Source organism: Manis javanica, chromosome 1 (assembly GCF_040802235.1).
Source record: "Manis javanica isolate MJ-LG chromosome 1, MJ_LKY, whole genome shotgun sequence".
NCBI classification, from domain to species: domain Eukaryota; kingdom Metazoa; phylum Chordata; class Mammalia; order Pholidota; family Manidae; genus Manis; species Manis javanica.
The window spans coordinates 21,235,618-21,246,735 of NC_133156.1; the positions used below are offsets into that span (position 1 = coordinate 21,235,618).

An 11,118-nucleotide genomic window follows, 5' to 3' on the forward strand; every position below is an offset into this window, starting at 1 on the left:
CCGCTTCTGGTTTTCCCGCGGTCCGGGCCGTGGGGGCTGGAGATCGTTCTGCGCCCCGGAGGCCCCCGCTGTCCAGCCATGGCGCGGCTCTGGGTGTGCGCGGCCGGCGCTGCCGTGCTCGTCGCCCTTGCGGCCCTGCACTCGCGTTTCCGCGGCTCTCCGGTGAGCGCGCGGCGCTGCCCCCGGGTCGCCCGGCCCCTTTCCGTCCCAAGGCTCGTCCGTGGCGGGTCGCCATCCGCCCGCTTTGTGTTCTTCGCCGGGCGCACTGCGTCCTGCAGGAACGGGCAGATTTGCATCGGGGTCTCCTTGGCCTTTAGACGTATCAGCTCATTTCTCCCATCTTTTTCTGTCCAGCGGTGCAAACGCCTGTGTGTCAGGGGTCTGGCATGTGTAAAAACAAGCCTGTTTTGGTTTTTGCAAACTGAAATGGTAATCTTCTGATTTTATTGAAGGTCTTGAGGAGCTTTACTTTCCAAACTGCCTGGAGAACTGAGGAAATTCTTTACCGGCTGGATGTGAATTGGCCTGAGTATTCAGAATACTTTAGCGGAGCAACGTTTTGTGTAGCAGTGGACCCCCTCAACGGCCTGGTTTACGTCGCCCAAGTAAGCAAAACGGGGGGTGTTCTTTCAGACACCACGAACACAAAGGGGACAAACAGCCTTATTGTTTTACTGCACTAAGTGAGCACACCAGTTTCTAATAGGCCAGTTGTGGAGTTTGTTTTTTAAATGGTTTTCAAGTAAATACTTTGGTTTTGAATGGGCTAGATACTAATAGTGTTAGGTTTTGAAGCAGGTTTATAACATGTTAATAAATTTCCCGATTAACCTTAACTTTAATTTTTGTTTCTCCCTGCCGAAAGAAAGGTACTTTCTTAATCCTGATCCTCTCTAAGCACTTATTTTTGTATACCTTCAGCGAGGGGATAACATCCCAAAGGTATTAGTGTTCACAGAGGATGGATATTTCCTGCGGGCCTGGAATCACACAGTTGACACACCTCATGGTATATTTGCAGCCAGCGCACTACATGAACAGTCCGTCTGGATCACAGATGTAGGAAGTGGTATGTGTAGTAATGTCTATTCAGTTATCCTGATAAAAGTCCCGTCTTTGCCCATGTTCTTGCTTGTACCTCTTACAATCAGAAATGCTGTCTAACTTGTAGTTTCTTTAATGATCCATGAAATCACTTGTTTCTATAAATCCTTAATGTCTGGAGAAATCAAGACATTTAAATAAAGGGACTGTAATTATTATGCTCCTTAGCTTGTCAAGGCACTTTTCCTCTTTAAGCCATCAGTTGCTCCCCTCCTATTAAATAATTCTAAACCTCTCTTGTGAACCCATTAGGTGGCAGACTCTAAAAGCTAATGCACGGAATCCTTGCCTCTGATTTTCTTTTTCTAGTTCTCCTGCAAAAGAGATGGTGCTAAGAAACCAGAACTGCCCCATTGTCGAAAATGCATGATGTGCAGAAACTGCCAGTGTTTTAACATTTCTGAAATACCACCCAGTGATTGAAATCTTCTATCACATATTTTTAGTGCAATGTCTGAAATGCAAAGTCAGCATAATTGAATGAATTTACAGCTGTGCGGATAAGTTTTCAGAGGTAGCTGTTTGTATGTCATTGTGGCTTGAGACAGTAAGGTACCAGAGATAACCTGGCATCATATTCTCAGCATCTCAGAAAGGAGTGGTATCAGAAAGCCAATATTTCTAGCTCTCCTTGGCCCAGTCACATTCCTGCCTTGAAGGTCAGCCTTTGTCCCCAGTCCTGGTTACTTTGGAAACCTATTCAGAGTTAATGAGCTCTCAATTTTTGTAGGAAGAGCCATATACCACATCTCTTTTTAGAACCCAAAAGATTTCTGAGCCTCAGTTGATAACCCATTTATTGCAAGCTGTATTTTGGATGGTGAAATTCTGGTTAAACCAAAAAATCTAGATGACTCTGAATTCATTGTAACATTGTAATGAAATTTTAGTCTTCTCATCCTTTTTTTTCAGAACTCAATGCTAAAGGCCTTTGCTTCTTAAGACATTACATTCATGTGAACCTTTATCAGTAAGTCACTGATTTCCAGTAACAAGAACACACATGATCTCTTCATTCTTTCCATGACCGCTTATTTTCCCATGCACAGATCCAAAAACAGCTTTTGTCTTCCTTCCCGTTTTTCGAAGGAGGAAATTCCCTTCATTAAAAACATGGCTGCAAATCAGCCGTGTGTTTGAAAAATGTTATTTGCTGGTATTCTCTTTTGCCAATTCTTTAGAAACTTTGACATTTGCTTTCTTTAATAATGTTTGCTTATTGCTACAGACTTCAGCTCAGGCTTCTAAATCAAGTATCATAGCACAGTTTTCAAGGTAGAATTTTTTGAACACGTGATTTGGTCTCGTTATGCCTTCAAGGTGATTTCTGTTAACTGCCTTATGGTTTCTCCCTATTTATTAATATTCTGCTTTAAACTTGCTTGTAAGATCATTTTAACTCAAGAAACCTTGATGTAACTGAGAAGATGCTAGTGATTTGGCAAGATTCAGTGTCTTCTTAAGAGAGACAAGTTAATGGGTTGAATTTTAGATTTTATTTCCACGAGGAGAAAATGTAGTCTTAAAAAAATCTGTACCGTAGAGAACTTTTTTTCTTGACCTACTCAGATTTGAGATCTGCGCATGATAAATGACTAAAATAACAGTTTTCGAGTATATGGTGTTCCTTGTCTTGTTCCATCTCGATTTACTTTTACAAGAAATGCTTATTCAGGGCCATAAGATTAAAAAAAAGAAAAAAAAAGTAATTTAACATAGTGAGCTTTCTATACAAGGAGTCAATTTTTTTGGTTTTATTTATTTGAACATAGGATTTACTTATTTGTAGAGTATCTGAGATTTTAATTCGTGAACAGATTTGGCTGTAATGAATGAATAAGCTTTATTATATATCAAATACCACTTTTAATTATCTGAGCCTGTCAACTCTCTATTACTGTTTAATTCTGTCAAATTTGTGCTATTAGCTTGCTTGAAATAAGTGGATGTTTGTCCAGTGGTTATATTTGTGAAAGTGCATGTCTGTCTTTGTAGGGTCCTACGGTCACACTGTTAAGAAATACAATTCCTTTGGTGATCTTGTTCAAGTCTTGGGTACCCCAGGCAAAAAAGGTACTGGTTTGAATCCTCTGCAATTTGATAATCCGGCAGAATTATATGTAGAGGACACGGGAGATATTTACATTGTGGACGGAGATGGAGGATTGAATAACAGACTGATCAAATTGTCCCCAGGTATGTGGCTTAGTTTTGAATGGCATTGCAAGACTCTTACTTTATAAGTCGGATTGATTTCTTGGAAGCCTGGCATAATATTATAACCACTGTACCTGATGCTGTGTGTAAAGGCCTCAGGCGTACCTCTAGGAAACAGCCAGACGGTGTTTAGGATGGCCAGTAGCAAGGATCCTGGTGATGTGCTTGTTTATTCTTCACCAAAAGCTGGCAGCTTCCTTTGAAATGAACTGGAGGCCGTGTAAGAGTTGATGGTGGGCTCAAGAAATAAGTGGTTTTCCCATGCAGTTGAGAAGGAGGCGGTTAGGAACCTGGCGTCCCAGCGGGGCGGTGTCCTGCAGGTTGACCGGTGAGCAGTGTTTTATTGCGCCCCTGCTCTGCGTCCTCCTCTTCCAAGCCCAGGTCCGTCCCAGGCGGAACAGCTCTGTGCTGCCCTCCGGAGCTGAAGGCCAAAGGAAAGTAAGATAAGGAGAAGCTCCTCCTGACTGGGGAAGGAGGGCGAGAGCTCATGAAGTAAATAGTGCTTGAACTAAACTGGTGTCAGTGGCAGGAGAATAGGTTGACAGGAGTGCCCACCGGGCTTTGTCGCATGAGGTCTGCAGGTGGAATTAGCCGGTCTTCTAGGAAAAGAGTGGAGAAGGCACTGTTGAATAGTAGGAAATAAGATTTGGGAGTCCTTGAAAGTTTTCCTAAGGATTTTGAAGCCATAGATTCTTTGAAGATTTTTAGTAGGAAATTATGTTATAGAAACAGTATTCTTACAAGACACAGCGCTCTGTATCAGGGTGTCTTGTAGTAGCTCTGTCATTGGAGACTGCGTAGTCACTTGCTCACCCAGCAACTGAATTTGTTTGATGGTAGTTGGAGGTGAGGTAGGGATAAAGCAAGAATCCAAAAAATTCTATGAAAGAAACAACCAAGTTTTGGGGACAGACTGAGTTTAGGTGTATTTTTTTCTTACGACTACTGTACCCAACTGCCACAATTGGAGTGGCTACAAACAAAAATTTATTCTCACGGTTTGGAATCCAGAAGTCTGAAATCTGCAGGGCAGGCCACGCTCCTTCTAAGACCCAGGGAAGAGCCCTTCCCTGCCTCTCGCCGCTTCTCGTAGGTCCAGACGTCCTGGGCTTGTGGCAGGGTAACTCCAGCCTCCGCCTGACTTCACATGAGCACCTTTTCTGTGTGACTCTCTCCAATCTCCCTCTCCGTTCTCTCGTAAGGACACTAGTCACTGGGTTTAGAGTCCAGGACCGTCTCAGCTTACGATCCCGAGCTTAATTACATCTGCAAAGACCCTATTTCTCATAAGGTTGCATTCACAAGCACTGGAGGTTGGGGCTTGGACACAGCTCTTTGGAGTGGGAGAGGCTCAGCGCAGCCCCGTACAGGGACGATACAGGAGACAGACTCTAAGAACGAAATGTGCATTTTCAAGCTGAGAGGACTGGTAAATACCGGATAGTGGGTTAGTTGGGAAGACGAACCAGTTTGTGGGAGTGTTTGATGTGAACCCTAAAGGGTGATACTGAGCAATGAAAATTTAAGGGCAGATGATATCCGTAAGTCAATAGAATAATTGCTGGAAGAGAGAAGGGTTTTTTTGTTTTTTGGGGGTTTTTTTTTGGATAGTTTTTCCATGACGTATGGTGTGAAATACAACATGCAAACGCATAGTGTCATCTGCATGTTGCTCTAACCACACGTTTACCATTTGTAGATTTCCAGATACTCTGGCTACGTGGAGAAAACGGGACAGGGCCTGCGAAGTTCAACATACCTCACAGTGTTACAGTTGATTCAGCCGGCCGGGTAAATACACGGCACCACTGTGTCTGGAAGTGTGTATCTAGGTGTGCGTGTGTATGTGTCTGAGCATGTGTGTCGGAATCTTGGTACACGCATGTCTGGGTAGGTGAATATGTGTTACTGGATGTGTGTATCTGGGTGTGTCTGGGTGATTCCTCTGGGGCTGGGTATACCCACATACTCTCTTGTAAATGTTTGGGTCCAATAATGAAGGGAGGTCCCCAAATATTTAAAAAGGAGCAAAATAGATTTCCTATGGGATAAGCAAATGGTGACATGGATCATGAGTAATGTTAACTGGAAAAAGAGAGTTGCTCTCCTACCTGGAAAACTATGAGTGCTTGAATGTATTTTAATTCTAAAATTAAATTAATTCTAGAATATGTTGAAGAGAAAGGAGATGAGGGGGATTCATCTCGGGAGCTTGAAACAGAGCCACCTCGGCAGACTCTTGCTCTCGCTGGCCCCACTCTGTGGGGAACAGAACGTCACCAGCACAGCTCAGCCCATTTCTGTGTCCCACTCCTGTCTACTGCCACCGCTTTTGCTCTTACACAGCCTTAAGTATACGTACATTTCTTTGGTGTCCGTCCTGTAACCAGACCCCCGCTCAGCTATTTCATACTAGTTTCTCCTCCTCTTTTCCTGTAAGTAGCCTGTACTTCATTAGTTACTGTCGTGCTCTCGTATATCATCGTCTCCCCTAGTTGACTGGGGGCTGTGGGAGGGCGTGTACTAAATCTGATTTGCCTTATATCTTAGTGCCAGACACACCGTCATCTTACACACACTTAGTAGTGACTGAATGTCCTGCCGCGTGGTGGGTGCGTCAGACTCTGTCAGCTTCATGCTGTTAGAAATTTAACCCATTTTCACTTCTGATGCCGTGCTTGCAAGCAGCCTTCTGATTATAGTTTGGCTTGCTGTGTCGCCGGAGTGAGAGTTTTCGTCACGGAATCTTCAAGTATTTCCCATCTTATATAGGAAGGTCGCCGACCACGTGAACTTTATCTGTGAATCAGGTTCCCCAGAGTTGGCATTCTGGTCTCTCACTCACCCTCCTGAGCGTGTGAGCTGCACCCCTCGGGGAGGAGTGCCGTTTGTGAGGGGCTTTGGAGATCATTTGGTGGGGTACTCTGGCATTCCTGGATGAGGGAAAATGAGTGTTAATTTGTGCATACAGGTGTTTTTTTTATTAACACCAATGCTATTCTTGAGCGTTTACATTATTAACTCATTTAATCATCACCCAAGCCCGATATGAAAAGTTAATTAGTTCCAGAGTTAGAATTATGTTTTAAACAAGATTTCTCATGATCAGATGCATTGGTAGGAAAGAGAATGCTAACAGTCAGTCTGTCCCAGGGCCTAAACCGCCTTTCCCCCGTGGTCACTGGCCTAGACAGTGATCCCCTGTCTTATCTCTAAGGAAGCCCATCCTCCCTAGAGAGTCACAGCTAAGGACAAGAGAAGTAAGTGATCTTGCTTAGGTATCAGCCACCTTTCTAAAGTGATAGAGTGAGTCTCTATTTGTTTCTGATTATGGATGAATTCAGTGGCTGCCAAAATTCACATTATAATGTGGCTTGCTATGTCGACGGAATGTTAATAAAGATATAACAGGGTTACCCTGAAGAAATAGTCCCTAAATCCACAAACCCAAGAATAAAGCTCCTGAAGGGGGGGGAGTGGAGGTCGGCAGGGTCGGCGCAGCCTTCCAGCCCATCCTTGCCCACCTCTCTGCAACCCGAGCCACGTGTCGAGAACCTTTTCTCTGTGTCTGCCCTGGAGACGCAGCACATGAAATGCCTTCTAGAATGCATCTGCCTTCCTGTTTTGTGATAATGGCTTCCTTCTTAGCTCAGTACAGCCTGTAAGAAACCTGAATCAAACCCTGGGTTTGCCTCTTACGGTTCTGCATGTGTTGCTACAGCTTCCTAAGCTTCCTCCCTAAGTGGTTTCGCGCTTGGGACAGATCTTAGGAAATAGGCAGAGGTCCGCTGATACTGTGATGTGGATGAATACGTGGCTTCCCTGTAGCCTGGGCTCGGGGGCAGGGCTGCTTTTCTTTGCCTCTTAGTATTATTTATTACCTATTATTTCCTTCACATTACCTGGCCCAGGAGCCGACAGGTTGTCAGTACTGTGTGTGTGAACGCTTGTCAGAGAAACGAATGACCGCCGTGCCTTCGCGGTGTCCACAGACCCTCTGCCCTCTGGCCGCGCGCTCCGGCTTTTCAGTGACTCAGCCGCCCAGCACCGCAGACAGAGCGTCATAGGCTTTGGGTTAAGACACAAGGCCGCCAGTGGCCCTCCCCTTACTGTAAGCTCTCATCAAATAGGTACTTAACTTTCTGAACCTTAGTTTTCTGCCTGAAAATGGGGCTTTTAATACCTTCTTCTCTGGGATCCTCTAAGTACTAAATGAAATATTTGTGAACTGAATGAAAATAAACATTTATTCTCCTATCCCCTTCTTTTTTCTTTATTCTAATTATGAGGTAGATCTTTTGCAATGAACATTTTTTGGTTTCTCAGGTGTGGGTGGCTGACCGAGGGAATAAAAGAATTCAAGTATTTGATAAAGTCACCGGGGAGTGGTTAGGAGCGTGGAGCGACTGCTTCTCAGAGGAGGGGCCTTCCTCGGTCAGGTAACTGTTTCTTTTTATTTTAAAATGCTTGTTTTACTTGGCTCATGTGAGTCTCTCTGAGGAGCTAGCTGAAAGTTCAAAACCTTCACTGGTGGTTTCAGGGAGGAAGAAAGGGACAGAGACCAGTATGCAGAGACCGAATCCTGGGCAGGGGGGAAGCAGTTACAGCCCCGGGGCGACATGGGGGCCTGCACCCCAGGCCTCTCCTGCAGCCTGAGCCTCGAAATACATGCTGTGAATTTTTAAATATAAAATGAAAACAACGATCTTGAGTCTGTAGTGCCCAACTCCATTCATTTCATTCTGTGTACTACTCCGATACTATCTTTAAAACTTTCAGCTCGCCTTTGGCTGCGTCTGCCGTCATGGGTTGTCGTTCCCTCAGGAATGGAAGGGGATCAGATTCAAGTTCTCCCTAAAAGACCCTTTGGCGAGTAGGTGCCTCCTGATGGGCAGCACTGTAGGGGATGAAAATACTGAAAAAGTAAACGCTCAATGTTAATTTTCCAGAAATGTGCTCTGTGCGCCCTTCCCTTAGATTCTCTCCCGACGGGAAGTACCTGATCGTAGCCCAGCTGCGGCTCAGCAGGCTGGTGTTCGTGGCAGCGCCCCCCGTCGGAAGCATCGGCCACTGCGCCGTGATCAGCACCATCCAGCTCGCAGACCAAGTCCTGCCTCACCTGCTGGACGTCAGTGGGGAGACCGGAGCCGTCTATGTAGCAGAGATCGGAGCAAGACAAGTACAGAAATACGTCCCTTGGAACAGCTAGTCCCTTCACGCCCTTCATGACGCTTCTCCTCCTGGGGACCTCCAGTAACGGGCACTTTGGGTTCTCAGATCCGTTGCTGGGGGCTAACGTGCTGCTCGGACCCAGGGCTTTGTCTCCTTGTTTTCACCTGGCCTGTAACCAGGTCTGTGTTCGCACGTGAGGGATCCTGTTTCGTCGTCATTCTCGCTGACTCGGTTCTGTTGGTGACCACCCAGGACGTCGAGGGGAGGAAACGTGACTCGAAGGGCAGGGAGAGGAGGGCTGAGGTTGTGACCTAGGAATGTATCCTGGGAGACTAATTCTCCCCAGGGTGGGGTGGGAGACAGGGGTTAAAAGAGGTGCGTGGGGTCATTTATTGAATTTCATGTGTAATTTCACATGAAGAACCGCAAGCTTCCAATTTGTTCACCTTGTATGAAATGAACTGCTTCAGAGAGCAAGTCAGATGGGCTGTTGGTCTCAAGGGGCCAGAGTTGAAGAGGCAGGGTCTGTCTGTGCCTGTGTGTTCAGTGGCTGTGTCCAGTGGGGGACGTGTACAGACAGCGCACCATGGCGGTCATGTGCAAGGGCCCAGGGGCGTGGGAAGGGGGAGCCTCAGTCTGACAGAATCATGAGACAGTCGGGCGAGGCCGCCCAAGTTCCAGCTTGAGAAACAGGCGGAGAAAGCAGCGCGGCCCAAGGAGAGACGTTAGAGAAGGTGTTGAACTCGCTTCCCTCTAAAAGCCCAGGTCGGCTTTGGGCCTTGAGCTGCCAGGTACTTACTCTCCTGCCTGGAGTGTAGGAATACGATGGCAGGAACCCATGCACTTTACTGAAAGGGGCCTTATAGGTAATAATGGGAATGATTTTATTCAAGGCAGCACTGGAAATAGGGCCTCTTTGGGGCACATCTTTCCTCCTCCCTTTTTTTTAAACATGAATCAAGTTCACTTCTAACATTTGTCTACCTCAGAGAAGTTTTAGATTATTTATATGGAATGTGTGCCAAACATTGAACTATGAAGATGAATAATTTCCCAACTTTTCACTTCTACATGTCTCCTTTACCCTTTCGGTCTGAACACTGGCTTCCCAGTTAAGACCATGTTTTCAGTTTGTTCTTGTTTAGTCTAGATTTTGGTGGGACTTGCCACATTACCACCTTTCAGATCATTCTGCTCTCGGGTCAGCCCCCCTCGCTGGCCTAGTGTCACACCGTCAATCGTGTAGCGCGGGAGGCATCTTGAGCTGGCTTCCCTCATGCCCGTCGCGCCTGGAGGCTGTGCGCCAGCCCTCGAAGAACTCACCCTTGTTTGGGTGCTTGGATCCTGTCTTCCTGCAATTAGAAAGGCAAACCTGCCCGAGGGAAGCTCCCAAGGCCGTTGATAAGTGTTTGTGCCATCGATCAAGCTGTGTGATCTTCAGTGAATCTCTTAGTTTTCATCATTGTCTTAACTTCTTCAAGAATGTTGCGAGGATTACGTGTGTAACAGGTACAAATGTGCTCTGAAATCTGTAGCTCCTGGTACATTAAAGGCATTTTATTAGCAAAGGCCCTCCTATGTATGCTGTTCACTTGATACCAGCTATCAGGCTTGCCTTGATTTTGCATTCATTGCTTTTACCAAAATGTATCCTTATTCATGAGCTTTATGCATTTTAGCCAATATAATAAATCAATTTGGGTGAAAGAGAGTAATTTGGTATTTTATTTGTTTTGTTTTGTTTTTAAGCCAGAACAAGAAATGCAGATGTCATTTGAGGGAACACAGGTTAGGTAAACTAACCTTGTCATTTAAAAATGTTGTATTTAACATTGTTTTATATTCTTATTAAACCTGCTGAAAATATTGTTTCCATATATTTTTCTAGAAGTGTTTTTGTTTTATTGAAATGCCTGTAATCATAGAATTTCACTTTTTTCCTTTGGATTAACTGGTTAAATGAAATGTGTTGTATTTTCTATTAAAAAATGCAAATTAAAATTCTGGAAAGAAAAGACAATGTTATCTGTATCTCCATGTAAAGTTGATTTTGTTGTTATTAAAACAGTTTATAACTTCTTACTCAAGTGAAGAATTTAAACAATCATGAAATCACAGGTTAACCAAGAGAATGTCCCCTCTGTTCACATGGAGACTTTAGGCTGACATGCATAAATATTGCTAACGCGTACTTAGAAGACTTGAACGGTTGGTGGGTACAAATAATACTAATAACCAGCTACCTTTATATTTTTGCTTTAGAAATGGAACCTCTTTATGCATCTACTTAAGGCTGCAGGTACTTCCCTAGCCTCCACTGTGACACTGGGTCTGTGAAGTGGAATATCGTCCATCAGAGGAAACGTGTGTGCGGTCTGATGGTGCCCTAAGACCTGTGTGACTTGTTCTTAGGTTATGTGACAGGTTAAGACCCACTTCAAGCCGTGTGGCTGTTAGGCTGAAGGCGAGAAATGCCAGCCTTTGTTTCCCTTTTGCTGGTTTATAACATTAGTCTTTAAATCAGGAGAGATTGGACAGCCAGCATTAAAGCAGGAGCGTGTCAGGGTTCTGCTCCTTAGACTCCAAAATAAATAAGAATCATTTTTAAAGTGTCCTAAATTTATG

At 44.9% G+C, this 11,118-nt stretch overlaps 1 protein-coding gene across 3 annotated transcripts; it reads left to right on the plus strand.

The window, feature by feature from the left end:
- The first annotated feature begins 30 nt into the window (after positions 1-30).
- Positions 31-10,513, plus strand: NHLRC3 (NHL repeat containing 3). Of its 3 annotated transcripts, XM_073229664.1 has the most exons (8): positions 31-162; positions 453-605; positions 922-1,069; positions 3,100-3,300; positions 5,021-5,112; positions 7,648-7,760; positions 8,101-8,194; positions 8,299-8,435. In XM_073229664.1, the coding sequence occupies exons 1-7, from the start codon at positions 79-81 to the stop codon at positions 8,177-8,179; spliced, it is 870 nt and encodes a 289-aa protein (XP_073085765.1). In that variant the 5' UTR covers positions 31-78; the 3' UTR covers positions 8,180-8,194; positions 8,299-8,435. The 3 variants fall into 3 exon arrangements, with proteins under 3 accessions (XP_073085765.1, XP_073085759.1, XP_073085772.1); XM_073229658.1 differs by lacking the exon at positions 8,101-8,194 and having other exon boundaries at positions 8,299-10,513; XM_073229671.1 differs by lacking the exons at positions 8,101-8,194; positions 8,299-8,435 and adding an exon at positions 7,233-7,432.
- The last annotated feature ends 605 nt before the right edge of the window (positions 10,514-11,118 follow it).

Bases quoted from the DNA above. Each gene is read 5' to 3' on its own strand.
- NHLRC3 (XM_073229658.1), top strand. From the start codon at position 79: ATGGCGCGGCTCTGGGTGTGCGCGGCCGGCGCTGCCGTGCTCGTCGCC. The intron at 606-921 runs GTAAGCAAAACG...GTATACCTTCAG, and splicing joins GCCTGGTTTACGTCGCCCAA to CGAGGGGATAACATCCCAAA. The intron at 1,070-3,099 runs GTATGTGTAGTA...CTGTCTTTGTAG, and splicing joins GATCACAGATGTAGGAAGTG to GGTCCTACGGTCACACTGTT.